Source organism: Lotus japonicus, chromosome 1, assembly GCF_012489685.1.
Source record: "Lotus japonicus ecotype B-129 chromosome 1, LjGifu_v1.2".
Taxonomy (NCBI): domain Eukaryota; kingdom Viridiplantae; phylum Streptophyta; class Magnoliopsida; order Fabales; family Fabaceae; genus Lotus; species Lotus japonicus.
Genome location: NC_080041.1, coordinates 119,104,572 through 119,123,513, shown reverse-complemented (window position 1 = coordinate 119,123,513; position 18,942 = coordinate 119,104,572). Strand labels below are relative to the sequence as shown.

Below are 18,942 nucleotides of genomic sequence, written 5' to 3'. Positions count from 1 at the left end.
TGAAGGTGATATACATGAAATCGGATCCAACCCAACTCAAACAATTTTGATTGATTCAGATCCTATTTAAGCCAAAAAAATTCTCCAACCAACCCTTGTGCACCCCTAAGTGGTCATGGCAGAGGTCGCAGTGGTACAAGTTTGGTGGTGATGGTGGTGACTGTTGGTGGTAGTTGTGGTGATGGTAGTGGTAATGGTTGGTGGTAGTGATGGTCATGGAAGCGGCGGTAGATGGTGGTGATCGTAGTGGCTGTGGCTGCATAATATTTCTCCCATCTTTCACTCTAGTCATTTCTCTTCCTTTCTTCTTTATTTCCCTCCTTAACCAAACATCCTAATAGCTCCCTCTCTCTTTTTTTTGTCAACAATACGGAGGCCCGTTAGTTACCAGAAACAGTATTCTTGGACCAAAAGCAATTCTGGACCAAAAAGGGCTTTGGACCAAAAGAACAAAAAGAAGAGATTGTTTTCTCAGACCTTAAATTATTATTCAGTATTTATATTTTTATATTTCTAAAAAATTCTAAAATATATTTTTATAACATTAACCACACTTTTTGCACACTCTCAAAATATTTCAATTCCATAAGTTGGATTTGCGTGGTTTGTGAAATGTAATTACAACATTTTTTTTAAACTGAAATGTAATTACAAGTTTATAGTTATTAAAATGTGCAAATATGAAAAAGTGACCAAAAAGAGGAAAAGAAGACTTGGTAGTCAAAGAAGAGAAAGAGTTAGGAGCAAGTACCCAAAATTATAATCATATTCACGATTTGATTGCTCATTGCTGCGCAAGTCTCCATCTTAAAGCTAGCAAATAGTCGCAAGCCGCAACACAAAAACTAACCCCATCGTAAACACTCTACACATTACAACACACACCAGACAAACTCTCAAGACATTTCTCCTCATTCACGGTCGTCGTCGAACGTGGACAACACATGAAACAAAAAAAAATTTGCCCCTGTCTCCCAAAACAACCAATCCAACAACAACAACAACTCTCACACACAAAAAAAAAAAACCCAAAAAGCAACTAAACTATTAACATAAAACAACATAGAAAGAGAAAGAGCCTCATCAGAAGAAAAATGAAGAAGAAGAAGAAGAAGAAGAGCCTCCAAACTGAAAACCTTCAGAACCCGCCACAACATTCTCTGAAACCGCCACATTATGCAAATACTGATCATAACCCCCCGCATTCTGCTCCCAATAATAACACCCATTATCATTATTACTACTATCATAACATGAGCTAGTAATATCCGGTGGCAACGGCGGAAGCTCTATCTCACCGCTAGTGCTGCCGGCGGCGGCGTTACAACCGTCGTCGAAAAACACTTGTTGTTGGTTCATAAAATAATGATTAGAGTTGTTGTTGTTAGAGTTATAATTACCCTCCACCGTGGCAGCAGCAGTTACACAATTTGTTCCCTCCCCGTAACCACCGTATCCGTAAACAGCCGACGGCATTCCGGCGAGAAGCATAACCGGGTCGAGAGCCGGAACAGGGTCGGGTTGAACTGAACCAGGATGGTTGTTTTGTGTCAAGAATGAGGAGAGGTCGTGGAACGTGTGATCAACCACTTGTTGTTGTTGGTCTGGGGAGAGGATTGGCGTCAAGGAGGAGCCGGGAGGCGTGTCCGTGTAGACGAAATTGGTGCGGGCACGTGACCCGCGCATGGACCGCGCTGCCCTATCATAGGCCAGCGCGGCTTCCTCCGCGGTGTCGAACGTGCCCAGCCAATGCCTTTCCTTTGTGGAAGGGTCACGAATCTCCGCGGCGTAACGCCCCCATGGCCTCCTCCGGACGCCGAGGTACCTTCCTCCCCAGGTTGTTTGCTGCTCTTGTGATTGTTGCGGCGTTGTTTCCGTCTTCTTCTTTCCCTTTGACGGGGTTGTATGAGGAGGGCTCATTGTAGTAACAAAACAATGGGACTCTTGTTGTTTCTTCTTTGTTTGTGTTTTGGTTTCGGTTTTTTTTTGTTGTGGAGTGTCAGCATGTGAGTTGGGTATAAATAAGAGAGACCAAGGTTTGTGAATTCTTCTTTTTGCACCCTAACTTGCTTGTAATTGCCATCTTTGTCCTCTTTTTTGTGAATGAATGAGTGTGGAGTGTGGACACGTGCCTTTTCTTTTTTAATTTTTTTTTGGCTGGAAGCTTTATCCACATATATATGAGTTCTTTCATAATCTGTGGCAGTGGTCTCATAATTGAGTAATCTTAAATCTATCAGAAAGGGGAAAGAAAAGGAGCAATGAAAGGACACAGAATCCACCACTGACTCATCAAAGGGGTTTAAGCATTCATTAAAAGCATTTGATTACCTAATATGCGGGTTAAATTGCCAGTTTTTAAATTTTTATTACACAATTAGTCAATTAGTGTACATATGATACTCCAGAAATTCTAAAATCTTAAATCAAAATGTTTTTTATTTACATTTACATCTATCATAATTATTTACCTCGTCTCTTAATCATGAAGTTGTGGGTTCGATCCTATAAAAATGAAGTGCATTTCCTAACCAACCGATTACGTTTTAGTGTGAGCAGTTATAAAAATGTGGATACATTTGTTACAACCAAAATATAAAGATGCATGACATCTAACTTGATGAGACATAGTAGTGTAATGTGACTTCATAAAAAGTTTGGGAATTGCAAACTAGGGTTGAGTGAACTCGACATAAGTTGTAAATTTAACTCTCGCATCTTCACAGGTTGACACGTCTTAATTGCTGGGTAACTCTCCTTAAAGAGATTCTCTGACACTCATTTTTATGACTGAGTCTTTGTTGGTCTTTCCAGCATATCATTGATGTTTTGCTCGACACTTTAAAGATGTTTTCTCTCCAATTTCAATTTTGGTTTTAAAAAAATAGTATTATAACACATTTAACATATTAAAATAAATTGTATTAGGGAATGAAACAATTTTATAAGAAATTAGCGGTGAGAGAAACCAGGGATGTAGTAATAATTGAAATATAATTGTTTGTTTTAATTAGCAGAAGGAAAGAGATAACATATAATTAGTGGGTGGCATAATTAGAAATCTTAAGGTCCATGATAAGCACGTTCTCATAGATACCCCATTTCATGATTAGTCCCCAATCAAATTAGTTCAGCTTTTGTTTTGAATTAGCCAAATCTTTAATAAATTTCAATGTTGTGTTTAGAAATGGGGGAATAAGCCCCATATAGTCCAAAGTTCTTCTGCTCAGAAATCGGGGAAAAGCTCCATATAGTCCAAAGTTCTGCATGTGACTTTTGTATCAAATCATGGGATAGTACATGAACGAGGAACTAATCACAAATACTAATAGATCCTTCTCACACAATCTATTAAGAATAAGATATAGTCCACAAATAATTTTATCTCAGAGTTCTTCTTAATAATTTGATCATCCAAAAGGAGGAATATGGAAAAAGGCATCATATGAATCAATCAGCTGCATGCACATTCTGATTATCATTACAGGTGGGAGGAGCTCGATGCCCTTTTTGATGATTAGCCAAGAAGCTATAATCTTTTAGATTAAACTACTTAGATTGATCATTAGTAATTATGTGGGTGCTATGCCCAATCTATTCATTCTTCATTTCGACTGCATGCTTAGTAATATTATGCTTAGAAATAATATATGCAAGATATATATTACTACTTAGGAAGCATGCTCTGTTCTGCTCTTTTTTTATGACTTAAGTTCTGTTTGATTATTGTTTTTGTAAAACACTTATACACAAACATAAAAGCAATCAGAACCACTATAAAACACCCGATTTTTGTGACAATTTTTTTACTGCAAATACAGGTAGTTAACCGCCACAAATGTTGGTGTTCAATAGTGGGCGGTAAAGTTCATCAATATTCTTTATCTTTTATAAAAAAATGTTTTAGTTCTTACAATTTGTGAATTCTTAATTTTGGTCCCTCAAATTTTCTTCTTTCAAATATATTCCTAATTTTTTAAAATACATGTGTTTGCGTCACCAGAAGATCAAACACATAAAGAAAAAGTAATTTCAAATGAAAATTTTTTTTAGTAATTTTCAGTTCTCAAAATTGTATTTTTAGTTCTTGAAATTTATGTTTGATTAAAATTGGTTTCTGTTTTTTAAGACTGAAAAATTTTAAAATATGTTTGTCACAACCTATTTTCAAAAATTGTTTTTAGAAATAGTTCTTATTTTTCAATTTTAAAAACTAAAATACCAGAACAACTTAAAGATGTTATCTATTTCTGTTTATAGTTTTCAAATTACAGTATTTTAATGTTGGAAAACATCTCATTCGAACCGTTTTTTTCTTCTTGAAAAACAGTTTTTAAAAATAGTTTATGAAAACATTTTTTAAATACATAAAACTAAAACTGCAATCAAACAAACTCTTTGTTTTATATTTCAAAAAATTGGGAACTTTTTGAATGAAAATTCAGAAGGATCAAAACTAATAATTCGCTATTTTGTAGGAATCAAAAATATATATAACTAAGAAAATCATTGTGTTAAAAAAGTTTCATTTTTTCCTATACCACTTAGAGTTATGCCAGTATAATTTTTGCATACTTAAGTTGTTTGACAATATATTTGAGATTTTTTTTGAGTTAAGAGCTTATACAATTAAGTTTAGACAACGGATGTAAATAATTTTTGGCTTACCTATAACTTGTTTTAAGCTACGTAATTTTTATTTTGCTGACAAAAAAATGAGTATAGTTTAATCCTTGTATGAAATAAGATCTCATCACTAAGAATATAAACATCAATCTTCATATCCACAAAATGTAACACAACTACAACTATATTCAGAATGAGTCAAAGTCTAGACATGTACTAAAGTTCTTAGAAAACAATTGATCACATCTCATTTAATATTTTTTTATTTAATTATTTTCGCAATTTCGAGTCAGATAAGATCAATATGAGTGATAAAACTCTTGCATTCACATGAACTCAATTTCAAGACTTGTACTTTTTTTTAAAAAAAAAAGCAAGACTTGTACTTAAACTAAAACAATTGGTGTCAGTTGATCTACATGGTTCACGGTAAATTTGGTTATATATTTACCTAAATAAGGGTTGGGTGAGATAAAGGGTAAACGGTTTCGGGTTCAAACCCGGATGAGAAATTAGTTTACTAACATTTCTAACAACTAGCATTTGTCTATAAAAAAAGCCTAAATATAATTAAACTTACAATAGTAAGTAAATTTAACGGTTTTCAGTTAGAAAATATGATCATTTTTTGGTTACACTTGGAATAAAAGAAATTTTAATCATTTAATTATGGTGATCTATTCTCACTGAATATGCGCCTGGCTTGTGAATTTCAGTTACACCTTTGACATTAATTATAATCAGTAACGAAATAAGTAATTTACTGCATTAATTAGTTAACCTCATTCCACTTCAATTTTATTTTTATGAATCTTAAACAAGTATTTTAAGAACACTTCTTTTATTTTTATTCGTTAATCTGTACCTCTAATATTTCTTAGACACCCGTTAATATTTGCCCTTATCATGAAATGAGTGAAGGGTGCATGTGGCTTGTGGCCAATAACTAGAAATCTAGAATGGTATACGTTATGAGGTGTGACAATCTTTCAAGGGAATTATATTCAAGCAGTTTATTAGATTGTTGTAGAAGTTTAAGTGTTTAACATACATTATATATAACCTTTTATATAATAGTTTGCTTAATTTAATTAAGGAAAATCATTACTAACCCATGTGCAACCAATTTGAGCCATAAAGTCAATGATAAGCTCCACAGTCTTCCCTTCTTTTTATCAACAAAAGTTCACTTTTTTTAGTGTTCTTATTTAATTGGTACTATATTTTCTTAGATGATTTTCCAAAGTTTGATTGGAATGAGTATCCTTGAAATTTTAATTGAAAAGTGCACCGGCCGAGTCATCCTAAATTTTGTACCTGAAAAGTTTCATCATTGTTCATGTTAAATACGGTTTATAGTAGATCGTACGGTTAAATCTGAATTAATTGTATATCATAAATTAATCATTTACTGTTAATTACAATTGGTTTTATATTAATGATTTAAAAGATAATTAAGAAACTGAAAAAGAAAAAAATTGAGTTGCCTGTTGGATGAACCACGTAAATTAGATCATGTACCCTTGTATTCTTCATCCTCTGTTTCTCCTGATAGCTTTCTGTTTACATATTTTTATTACTTTGGTTAATTACTTTTAAATCTTCTATAATTTTGGCAGGATTGGTATACTTGAATAGGGAAATTAAAAAGTTTGGTAGTTCATGCATATGCGTTGCAATGGTTGTGTGTAAATGGAATTAATGATCCAGCTTCTGACAGAGTGCCAAAAGGCATGATATTTGTTTGGAAGGGGCTTTTTTTTTAGGAGAGGGGAGCAAAGTTTTTTTTTAAATAATTAAAAAATCGCAAATAATAAATTAGCGTGAATATAATCTTTTTATTATTATAAATGTTTGTCATTAATTTATCTTTCAATTTCTTCCATTTAAAATTTTAAAAAATTTCTTCCCATCCACTTCCTTCAAAATCACGTCCATATAACCTCTAAGAAAACCAATAAAAAGTTTATATTAACACTTCAATTACACCTACACACAAGAAAGAAAAGAAAAGAAAAAATATAAATATGATATATGACACAAGTGATGCGATAGTGAAAATAAAGAAAGTAAGTACGTATATGAATCAATCAAAACTTATTGTATGAGATTTTATTGAATATCATGCAAAACAATTGTTGAACCATATATAAATTCGTGTGTACCAAAAAAAACAAAAATATAAATTCGTGGATATCATGCGACATACACGCATTTTGTGGTAGTTGAACGGTTAAGAAAAAAAGTGATTCTAATCTTCTTAAACCGTCACAGATTTCACGTATACTCTCATTTGTAAAATTGTAGCGCTTTAAAACAGCTAAAATTATGCTTCAACTTTTTTAACATTTTGTATTATGTGACGGTCGGTAAAATATCACCACAAAATGTTCTGTTGTGGCAAGCTTGGCTTATCAGATTTTCGAATGTCTTAATTCTTGTAAGCAAGCTCTGTCTTTGAATAAACCACTAGGATTGGATTAGTGAATGAGAATTGGATAAATTTTTTACCGTAAGATTTGAATAATTGATATGAAGTCGTGTTAATTGGTATCTGATTGTCATTGATTATTGTATGTCATTATTAGTTTTGTGAATGAAAGAAATCTCGTCGGAAGAGTTAGCCTCACTATAATATATGGATGTTCCCGACTCAAACAATATTGTGTTCCTGCAAATATATGTAAGAAAACAAAAAAAAACTGATTGTCATTAATTTGTCTTTAATTTGTATCTTCTAGTGTTAGAAGTCCCACATTGGCTAGAGATAGAGCTAGCTTTTGTGGTTGAGTATAGGCCTCCCAATTTCTAATATGGTATCAGAGCCTATCCTAGATCCATTTGTTGTGGAGACCTCCCATTATTGGGCCACCCATTGTTAATCCCACGTTCCAGTCTGTTCAATCCTGGACGTGAGGGGGTGTGTTAGAAGTCCCACATTGGCTAGAGATAGAGCCAAGATAAGCTTTATAAGGATAGTGCAAACCTCAACTCTTGAGCTAGCTTTTGTGGTTGAGTATAGGCCTCCCAATTTCTAATATCTAGTTCGCAACACATCATATATTGTTGTCCAACATAGATGAAATTAGCAAATGAACCTTGTTCTCACACTTAATGACTCACTTTTTTTTAATAAGTATGCATGATTAAGGAAAACGATACTTAAATTATTTATTTTGAAAATGCAAAAAGTTGAGTATTAGTTAATAAATTTTTTCCTATTTGAATTCAATTACAAGTTAAAAAGGAAATCAAGTCATGAGGCGAAGCTATGAATGTTGGGCAGCATGTGAGAAAGACACATAGGGGATACCTTTCTTGAGGAAAACAAGGGCTAGCTAATTATTAATTAATTAACGAAAAATTGATTGTAACACCTGGTAGTGGGACTTTGACCAAATGTCTCATACCTAACTATGGTACTTACATTACATGAAATAATTAGAAAACATTTCTTGAAAATAAGGAGAGGAGAATGTGAGAAAGGTTGAATAATAAAATTTTCATGATATAAATTCTTCCATAATTTTTTGGCTTAAATACTCTAGGAGTCCCTGAAATTGTACCCCGTATCAAAATAAGTCCCTGAAATTTTTTTTTCCGATTTCGGATCCCTGGAATTGTTTTTTTAATCAGAATAAGTCCCTACGCCGGAGAAGACGGTGGTTGACGACGGCGGTCATGGCGGCGCTACGACCAGGGTGTTGGGCCGGCTTCGTCTCGTCCTCAGGAACTCAGTGGTGGTGGTCTCGTGGGCTGGGTCGTCACAGTTGAAGAGAAAAGGCCAGTCGCAAGTTGATTTCTTCTCGCCGGAATTTATGGAGCTTCTCGGTTTCTTCGTTTTAGCTTTGTTTCTTGCGATTTCTTCGCCCAGATCAGATATATGAAGGTCTAGGAGTGTTTTAAACATGTTATTTCATGGTTTGTGGAAACAATGAGGAGGCAACCACTGTCTTCTCCGGCGTAGGGACTTATTTTGATCAAACAAATTTTTCTAGGGACCCGGAATCGGAATATTTTTTTTCAAGGACTTATTTTGATACGGGGTACAATTTCAGGGACCTACAGAGTATTTAAGCCTAATTTTTTTATTCGATGGTTTTGGACAAAATTATAATGAGTTTTTAAATTAGAATCAGTGGGACAAGAAAGGAAATCTATGTGACTTCTACACGGCTAAAGTAACTGTGAGATGTCCAAGATAAGTAGGTCAAAGAACCTACAAAGACTTGAACAGAAGATACCGAGTTGATCATGAAAAGGGATAACTGATACTGTGATAGTTCAATGAGGATTAGGACTTCGTCTAATGATCTTGTTCATTATCTTACGAGAAATGATTGACAATTCTTTTATTTAATCGGTTAAAATTTATGTATAAATCTCTAAATTATATATAAAAAAACTTTCATTTTGGATACTTATTTGAATTTTAATCAATTTAGGAGGTAGCCAGTGTTTAATTTCCAAAAAAAGTGTGAGAAAGTATTTGACAACTCCTCTCTTATTTCATTTACACTATATGAATCAAATAAACTCGAGGGCTAAGTTTTTTTTACTTGTGCCTTGAGTCAATCTGAGTCTGGAAAGGTCAATGGTTGTTCAATTAGCAAAGAAATTGGGATACCTTAGCCATTGCTCACAAGGGAACTTCCAACATGAAGCAGACTAAGATTAATTAATATGCTAGTTCATCAATATGAGCTATTCAAGATAAAGGAAAATGAAATTAACTATTGATGAAACGTTTGCTAGATTTCAAACTCTCATCAATGTTGACAAGCTCATTAGAATCTCCGATCCTACTTGAGTTTGAAGGCGATGTCGAAAATGCAGTTCATGGAGGCGGAGAAGGTAGACTGGCGGTGGTGCTATTGGCGCATGTGGCGATAGTTGCCACCGGGCATAATTGAGAGGGAAGAAGGATAGAGTGGGGATAGAAGATAAACAAAGATAATTTTTTAGTACGTTATTATTTCGATCACATATTTTAGGTTTTTTTAAAGAGTATGTACCACTGTAGTTCAGTATTTCACTGACCCACCGTAACCAAAACTAGAAAACCAACGCGCGGTTCTATTTCCGACTGAACCCCAAAAATAGACGATCATGAGCTTATAATAATGATAATAGTGTTGATGAAAATAATCGCAAGACAAAAATGACTGAGCTGGCCAAAGCCAAAATTGCTTAAATATAAAAACTCTTCATTGTTACCCGAAATAGCTTTGGATGTTGGTAATTGGCTTCAAGCTAACATTCAGATGAGTTAGTTTGGACATGTTTTCTTAGTATATTCTTTAAAACACACAAAAACCATGTATTTCTTTCAACTCATAGAACAATGTAAACAAAGGTGAAGAATTAATAGCACCTAATATTATACCAAACAAAACATGGACCAAGTTTTCTAACACTAGTGTCGAGGATGTTTATTCTTCCTTAGTTTTTAAGAAAACGACAATCCAATCCGATTCATGCTTTCTGTCTTGAGTGGTTTACATGTTAATAGGATTTAGTAGGAGGGAGAGGGATGTTGATGGTGTCGTTTTCTGAGAAACACCCACCTCTTTCAACACGAATCTAAGCTCGTGGAGTTTCCCTTTTCTTCATGTGCCGCTATAGTGGCTAGTGTGAGCAGCATTTCATGCTTCTAATTTCGTGTGACAAACAAATAAACAAGACATTTTTTTTAACCTAGGTATTTACCGTCCACAACAGTTACTAATTCTCTCATTACAAACTCATAATAAACTATAAATGGTTGCCCATGTTAATGTCTTTCATTTTCATGAGCGATGACCGAACTTCTGACCTAATAATTAATTATGTGACGAAATGAACTAGCTACTACATTATATATATACCTCTTCTTGCTTTATAAACAAGACATTTAAAACTTAAAACATGTAAAGGAATAAGGGAGTGTTGTATATTATATACTTACTTCTTTCTATCAAATCACAAACAGTGAAATTACAACTTTTCTTTTTTATGAAAAGAATGGGAGAAATGCAAGTGTTCAATTGAACAGTTAATTTGGATTTTCTCGAGGGATATTGGGGACCTGCCTACAACTGCAAGAGACCAAGCATGGCTCACACACTAGTCACTAAAGTCCAGGCATTTACTGGAAATGTGTGAATCTTATTGGAATGTTAAAACTTGTAATCATTCTGCGGCATAAATATTGCCACTTTTTGGTTTATTGACATATCTTGATCACATATGTCTAATGACAATGTGACATTGATATTGTGCCTGATTGAATCAGCATTGTTCTTTGATTGTGAACTAAATCGATGATTATGGAAAAGTAAGTTGAAATTATTTAATTTTTTGAAATCTCGCAATTGATTATGCACTCGAGTGCTTGTATGGATAATGGATTGGTGTTGTGACAGTTAATTTTGAATTTGGTATATCAATTATAGTAAAACTAAGTTGAAAGCGATTTTTATATGATAAGGGTGGGAAATCTAGTTTTAAAATATTATAATTGATTATATTCAACGTAGAAACTATTCTTTCTAGCTTATACTCCCTCCGGTCATATTTATAAGCAACAAAAAAAAATTCACATAGTTTAAGAAATGTAGTTAAACTAGATAAAATGCATTAAATTTGTCTTAAATTAAAATGAACTTCCAAAATTACCCTTTGTTATTAGTGTTGGAAAGTGGAAAAGAGAGAGAATAATTAATGAGACACATTTTACAAGTTAGAATTAATAAGGGCATCATTGGAAAAAATTAATTAATATAGCTCAAACTTTCATTTGGTTCTTATAAAAAGGACCAAGTTTTTTCTTCTCTTTCATGCTTATAAATAGGATCGGAGGGAGTAATAGAATTGATTTTGGAATTGAAATCTATTATTCAAAATGATTTCCGTACATCTATATCGTTGTCCAAAATTGATTTGACTCTATCATAATTGTTTACGAGGTTCCTCGCAACATACACTAATTCTAAGATTAAAATCAATTATAGGGAGAAGCTCATGCGAGTAGCTTCTAAATATCTAAACTTATTTTGAGAAAAAAAAATATGTTGATACAAACATGGTAAATTTATAGCTTCATCTCAAAATTGATTTTGGAGTTAGAACCAATAGTAAAATGAAGCATTCGAGCACCCAAAAACTGAATATGAGAACATTTGGAAAAGATCTTCCTTGAAAAATAAGGGGTCGATCCTCGCGGTGAACTGACCGTAGTAATTCAATGATCTTTGTGACTTGACTATCAAGGTCTCTCGCCACGAGCAGTTGCTGCGAAAAGTTGGACTTGATGCACCATACACTTGAGTGACAAATGAAAGGTATGAAGTAATTTGACTCATAAGGAAAGAGAGTAATTAGGAGTACCTCTTTTCCAAGCTTGTTTGAACATACGACTCCCGCGAAAGATCAAGTTGGTGAGTTGTGTGTTGGGGAACCTTCCTGCACATTTAGAGAGGACTGAATTAGAATGAGACAAGATAGGATGGTCGAGAAAAAGTTCGCGAATGCCGAATCCATGGACCGAACTCACACTCGTCGATAGGCTAATTTCCTACTTAAGATAGACTTGATTCCAATGTATTGTAGAAATGAAATTTCTTTGTTGATTTCTTTCTAACTTTGAGCATACCGACTCCGGTGACATTGAATCGGTCGTATGACAAACCCATTATAATACTTACACATGTGAAACCAAAAATGCTCTTATTTAATATATATTAAAATATTATATTCCTATTATAATACAGTATAATATAAAATCATCGATGTGACTCTTACCCAACAACTTAAATTTTTGGGATAATTGATTGTTTGACATGATATCAGAGCATCTATGACTAAGTGATCTAGAGTTCAATTTCTATCCAGTTCTTTTAAAAACTTGTCCACGCTTCAAGCTCAAATAGGCTATTGTGTGAGAACGCGTGTTAGAATATACTAATATAAAACCATTGATGTGACCTTACCAGTAACTTAAACTTTTAGGATAAACGGTTATTTAACAATTTTCTCATCAATTCAATGTAAAGTAATACTCCAAGGAATCTTTTTCTTTATCATTGTTAATACTTAATATTAACATAAGAGAAAAACTGTATATGATTGTCTTAAATTGTCTTGCTTCTGTTGTAATGGATACATCTATTCATTGTAAGCAGGTTTGCTCTGAATTTCATTTGGTGTCATTTGATCTTTTGCAAATTGTTTGATGTTCTTCACAAATATTCTTCTACTTATACCAAGTTTATCCTGAATATGACGTGAAGAAGATTAAAAAGGAGGGATACCAATTGATTGGAACGTGATGAACTTAATCCCAATCTATCAGAAAAGCCTCGCCCACTTTTTATCTTGAGCTGCATGCAATATCCGTTTTCATTGGTGCTAGCAAATATCCAAACATGCCTTAAGGATTCAATGGGCTTCAAGGGTAGGAGATGAATTACATAGAAAACACAGCCTCTGAAACAAGTAAACAAGGAACCACACCATAATTGTTGTTGAGAACTGGTGCTGCTTGAAAAGTGATGCCTCAGAAGATTATGAATTGGAATGGAGGTTGTCAAAGGCAGCATTTGTCTTTGCCCACTATGACACACCACCAGATTTTAAAAAATGGTGCTATTTTACAAGTTTTTCATGAACAGGGGGGTGAAGTAAATAACTGTTATGTCCATATACACTTGAACACTTTCACCACCCCATTTTACATCATGATCACATAGGAAAGAAAGAAAAAGAACCTAGAACAGTGAAGTCTACATGGCATGTTTATTGATCCAAGCCATTATTACTTCACAGTTTGTTCTTTATCAAATTGAAGGAGTTACACTGCACAACATTGATCCCTTAACATAAACACATTGCACAATTGTACAAATCATGTCAATAACCAAAGTGGATGGCTATCTCCTGAGAAGCATGTTGCAGCATACCATGGTGCTGCATAGTTGAGGATCTTTTATAGCATTTGGGTGACTTACTTTGACATTCTGACACATCTTCTGCTTCAACATTCTTGTCTTGTGTCTCAAGCTTTCTTTCCTCTTCCACCTCTTCCATAACCCTCATAAACTCCTCCAGTGCGTTACACATCCAGTCATACCGACTGAGTCTAAAAGCCTCTTTTACGCATAACTAAGAAGAGAAAATATGCACTTTGTCTCAGTTAATGGTGTTCTCTAAAAGTAAAACACTCTTATTATGCTTAATATGATGTCAAAAGGTACAAATTGCAACATATTTATGTAGATCTAGAGCATGTTTGGTTTAGAGTTGGGAGAAAAGTGAGTTGAAAATGATGTGATTTATGTTTGGATATGGCAAAAGTGATATTTATAGGAAAATAATAGAAATATCTTGTGAGAATAGCAAAAATCACTTTTAAGTTAACCCAAAAACTTGGTCCTTTTGCTTTGGTCTTAACGTGATTTTGTCGGCCTGAAACTTCTAAGAATTTCACTAGAACATGTTCTGATAATGGAAAACCACGTTAGAGAAGATTAGAAGTGCATCTGTTGATGAGCAGTGTGAAACCAAACATATACCTAGTAGTTGTAAATTTATACCAATTCATAACTTATATTGAAGTGGTTCTGTATGAATTTTATTCAAAACAGTTAAAGTTAATACTGATGGTTTGAGTTATGCAATTCTTCTAAGAATTTATTCGAAATAATCACCCATTGGCGAGCGCGGTTTTTCTGCTCGGGCCAAGTTTCAAGTTCTTCAGTCACCTCCAAGGAAAACATGTATCCTCTGCAGCCTCCTTCCATGCCACATAAGTCGTCCTGACTGCTTTTGCTTCTGAACTCCCACTTTCCTAATGGAATTTCCTGAAAATGAAAGCAACCCAATTGCTTCAGAAGAATTATCATACCATATATATTATATTGCAAGAAAGAGTATTTCTCCATTTTCCCAATCATAGTAGGAGATTGTTAAATAAAGAATCATTACCATTTTCAATCAGTTATTTTTAAAGTAACCAAGTACAAAAAGACGTGCGGGAAATGTAATGTTAATTTGATTTTTAATCAGTTATGCCTGCGATTAATGCTTCATGACACAGTAGCAGGATTCATACTTATGATGCTTATGTACAAGTCTAAGTGTACCTTTGGAAACTCGTTTGAAAACCGCGGTGAAGCCAAAATCATGGTGGGCAAAAGCAAACGATAAGAAAAGTTGCTTCTGTCCACCGTGATTCTGACTTCACAGTGGTTTTCGAACAAGTTTCCAAAGCCTCTTATCTTTGCTTAAGCAGAAGAGTAGATTTAGCAAATATTACAATATTGTGGTGCTCAACCAGGGTGACTGGAATGAATCTTCTTGTAAATCTAAGCTACTAGAGATGTTTATTCAACAATTTCAAGATGAAAATTGAAACCAAATACAAAATTTACAGTGACAATTTTTTTCTCAGAAGATCAAATCAAAGTTGAGTTGCACATATAGATGAAATTCCAATATAAATGCATAGTTTGCACTGCAAGCAAATCACTGCAAAGAAATTTTAGAGAATTTGTTAACTCTAGAGGCTTTACATTACTTTTTGAGCTGAGATAAAGATTTTGCTGCATCCAGTTAATAGAATTTGTGTAATATCTTATCGATATAGGAAAAAATCATGGTCAAACTTATGGAATAGCCAAAATGCTTGAATTATATCATGGTCATCATCTCATATAAGGATAAAGGAATGATATATGATTACTTCCTTTGTTTTTTCATTATAAGTTGCTTCTTAAACATTCCATGATGGACCATAACCAATACTTCAACAATCTAGAGGAAAATTGAACCTACTCTTAGAATTCCTTTAACTCCTGCTTCTTCTAAAGCTTCGCGGCAAGCAGCTTCTAAAACAGTCTCATCATCCTCCCATCCACCCTGGCAAGAGTAGAGTGAAATTTTTTAATATGAAAGGGTTCAAGTTGATTGAATTTATTGGTGAAGACAATATCAAGTACCTTTGGAAATACAAGATCATCACGTTTCGGTGAAGAAACCATAAGTACTTCTAATATTTCCTCAGCTTCTCCCATTTGATCTGTGTTGTCTTTTCTCCATCTGTAGGGAATACATCTGTTGGAATGCATAAGAAAGTTTAAGTAAATCATGTGGCTGTGAAGATTCTATTGCAACTCTCATCAAATGTCAGTCCTCAAAACTCTACTAGCAAATTGTGTATGCCTAAAAGGGGTTCAGCAGTTTCAATTAAAACCTTTATCTGTTCCAAAAAATAATATTTTGAAATGAGCTCAGAATTTTTACCAGAGTATGATTGTATCAACATTCAGAACTTCAAAACAAAAATTAACACCGAAGGTGGGCTCCTTTTCTTTGAAGTTTTACTTCTTCTGCAAATCACTCTTTGTTTGATTACTTTTAGTAATGTTTTCTATTAGCTTGATCCCTATGGTAGGCTTTGAATATGTGATCTTAGTTTCTGAAGCTATATCATTTACCATAAAGGAATCTTACAGATTCTTCTTGAAGGCACATAGCCATGGTGTGCAAGGATTCTGTGCTAATGGATCCTACAAGTAGCTAAAGTCATGATTTAGCTTAAAAGAGTAAAATATCATATAATGCAAGAGGTAGGTCTACTACTATTCAAGCTTTCTACTCTTTATGGAATAATATTATGAGGATTTAACTCATTTAAAGTAAGTAAGTTCCTTTAGAGGGTAAATAAGTCATCGCCAGTCACAACTGTTGATTAAGAAATCAACGGTTGTAATTAAAAGAATATCATAATTTGTTCCATGTGTAAGTATAGGACCGGATCCTCTTATATGACATTGACATGTTAAAACTTAAAATCACGTTAGATGAAAGAATCATAATCCATAAGCATAAGATCATGATCTCAACCATCTCAGTTAACCGCTTTGTTGTACTTTACACTCTAAAAGTTACTTTTCAAAAGTAAAATCCAAAAAATGGAAAGTAAAATGCTAAAATGAGTAAGCAAGATATAAAATTCTTTCTTTTAACAAATCCCACTTACCCCTTTGTCGTCGTTTATCTCTTTCTTCTTCCTTTTTCCCCTTCTTTTGATATATTCACAATATTTAAAACTTTCCCTAGTTTAATCCTTTTCTCTTTCTTTATTTTATGGTCTACTTGCATATATTAAATCCCCCAATGACTCAAGCCTGATATAAAGGAACAGATCCAAAATTTTCATGAAACTATTAATTGCAGGATGAATACAACCTTCAACCACAAACAGGTTCCCAGGACATGGAAATTGGGAAAGATAACAACACTTCAATAACTCCACAAGCAAATTACTACCCCAGATAACTACTCTGCATACCACAATGGTGTTACTGATAAGTCTACAAAATGTGTAGTTTTTTTTTTGTTTAAACCATATGTATCATAGACTGAGACAATTATGTTCGAGCTAGGTAGGACCACTTTAGGCGGCAAAGCCCCCTATCAAAATTTAACACACCTACATTCACAACGACTCAAATCCGAGTTAGAACAACCCCACGTTAGTTGGTTTATGCCATTAGTGGTAAATTGTCCTAGTTTTATATTCTAATGAAAGCCAAAATAGATCACGCAATTTGGAGTCATTTTTTTAATAAGCTTTAAGTCAATGACATGCCCCACTACTTGATATATGATTGTAATGGACACATCCACATGAAATATAATAAAGTAGTTTAATATGAAACAGAGAAGACAATAATGAAGAACAGTTTTGTGATGATGCCCTTCTCCACAAACAAAAATAATTTAGTTTTCTGCTGCAGAACACAACTTTATTAATTTTTTATTTTCTATTTACATGAGACAAAATCAATAGAAGAGAAAGAAGGGGAAATGGAAAAACCAAGAAGATAAATGGAAACCCAGAATTGGAATCATAATGGCCATAACAAAAACAAGTCATAACCCCCCAAAGGGGAAAAGATGAGGTTTTGAAGGTAGAGAAGCCACAACCTTAAAATTGAAAACTTACCCAGAAACAAGACGCATGTTGTCTTCATAACGCTGTCTTTGTCGCCCCGTTCTCTTCAGCACAGACGACATAGATTCTAGGAAGAAAAAAGAACCTGAAGAAAACAGAGAAGAAAACAGGGGAGAGTCAAAACCAATGTTGTAAAATTGAAACATGAATTGCTCATTCTGGTATCATACCAAGGTTATGCTTTCTTCAAATCTTGAATTGAAAAACAGATAGAAAACGAAGAATCTGAAAGCTCTTGCATCAACGAAAGGAAGAATCTGAAAGCTCTTGCATGAGCTTTTTTTTCCAAATGGGAGAAAGAAACAACCAAACCCTTTGTCCCTTTTGCAGAGATGGAAAAGACAGAAGAAGAAGAAGAAGAAGAAGATAAGGTCCTTCTTTTCCTTCCTTTTTCAGCAGAATGAAAACAGAGCTTCCATGGATGGAAAAACAGAAAAGAAAAGAGAGGGACAGAAAGTTTTCAGCGTGGTGTAGCAAATGGTGTCCATTCATATATAGTAACCAAATTTCTCCAGTTTCGAACTTTCGTTAACATTAACAGATTGTATGTTTTTTAAGGATTTGCTTGATGTGGATCATATTAAAGTCAAATATTATATTGGTTCATTAAAATATTAATGGGTTGAATTATGATTAAATGCACATTTGCTATGAATGATGATGTTGTTAGAATTTTTAAATGATTATTAACTAATGATTACTAGCCACATTTTATTTTCTAAACCATATCCCACTTTTTTTTTGTGTGTTTCCCTCTATGCGGCTAGAGTCAATAAGTTTATATTTACATTCATCTCAATCACACCTTATATTATTCTTTGATTAAGAAACATACAAATTCCAATCTTCATCCACAAGAATTTTGCATTTTTCTAATTAGAAATGAGATTATAAACATTATTTTCTACGAATTGCCGAATAAAATCATAACTCGGCTGATTCTCAAAACTCTAATTCTCATTAGACTCGAATTTCGACTTTTCAATAGTAAACACAAGAAAATGCAAACTCTTCATAGATAGAAAATCCTTAATTTTTCCTGCCACAAGTGATAATTAATGTCATTGAAACAAATCGTTCTATTTGTATTTGTGTCCATCGTTCAAGCAAGTCAAATATCCCCTAAGCAATGACAAATAACCGCAACAAAATTAATTACACAAATGAACACTTTAACATGGAAAAATATTCTCAATGTGAGAAGTAAAAAACCACGTACACAATCCAGAAAATCAAGTTCCACTATAATCAAAATGAGAGTACAAGAGAGTCATTTTCATATCACAAAAACATGCTCAACAATTGATCAAACAACAAAG

General features: G+C 33.7%; 2 protein-coding genes across 2 annotated transcripts; both read right to left on the bottom strand.

Annotated features, from left to right (window-relative positions):
- Positions 1-613: 613 nt before the first annotated feature.
- Positions 614-2,199, bottom strand: LOC130732535 (ethylene-responsive transcription factor LEP-like). The gene has a single exon (XM_057584561.1). The coding sequence runs from the start codon at positions 1,918-1,920 to the stop codon at positions 1,084-1,086; it is 837 nt and encodes a 278-aa protein (XP_057440544.1). The 5' UTR covers positions 1,921-2,199; the 3' UTR covers positions 614-1,083.
- A 10,971-nt stretch (positions 2,200-13,170) lies between these two features.
- On the bottom strand, positions 13,171-18,155 carry LOC130729809 (nudix hydrolase 12, mitochondrial-like). The gene is made up of 6 exons (XM_057581647.1): positions 17,794-18,155; positions 17,615-17,708; positions 15,603-15,717; positions 15,439-15,522; positions 14,313-14,465; positions 13,171-13,767 (listed from the first exon to the last, which is right to left on the bottom strand). Exons 2-6 carry the CDS (start codon positions 17,683-17,685, stop codon positions 13,516-13,518), a joined length of 675 nt encoding a protein of 224 aa, XP_057437630.1. The 5' UTR covers positions 17,686-17,708; positions 17,794-18,155; the 3' UTR covers positions 13,171-13,515.
- Positions 18,156-18,942: the final 787 nt, after the last annotated feature.

Excerpts from the sequence above, each read along its gene's own strand:
- LOC130732535 (XM_057584561.1), bottom strand. The coding sequence starts at position 1,920 with ATGAGCCCTCCTCATACAACCCCGTCAAAGGGAAAGAAGAAGACGGAA.
- LOC130729809 (XM_057581647.1), bottom strand. The coding sequence starts at position 17,685 with ATGTCGTCTGTGCTGAAGAGAACGGGGCGACAAAGACAGCGTTATGAA. Across the intron at positions 15,523-15,602 it reads ATGATCTTGTATTTCCAAAG|GGTGGATGGGAGGATGATGA; the intron begins GTACTTGATATT and ends TACTCTTGCCAG. Across the intron at positions 14,466-15,438 it reads GAGTTAAAGGAATTCTAAGA|GAAATTCCATTAGGAAAGTG; the intron begins GTAGGTTCAATT and ends TTTCATTTTCAG.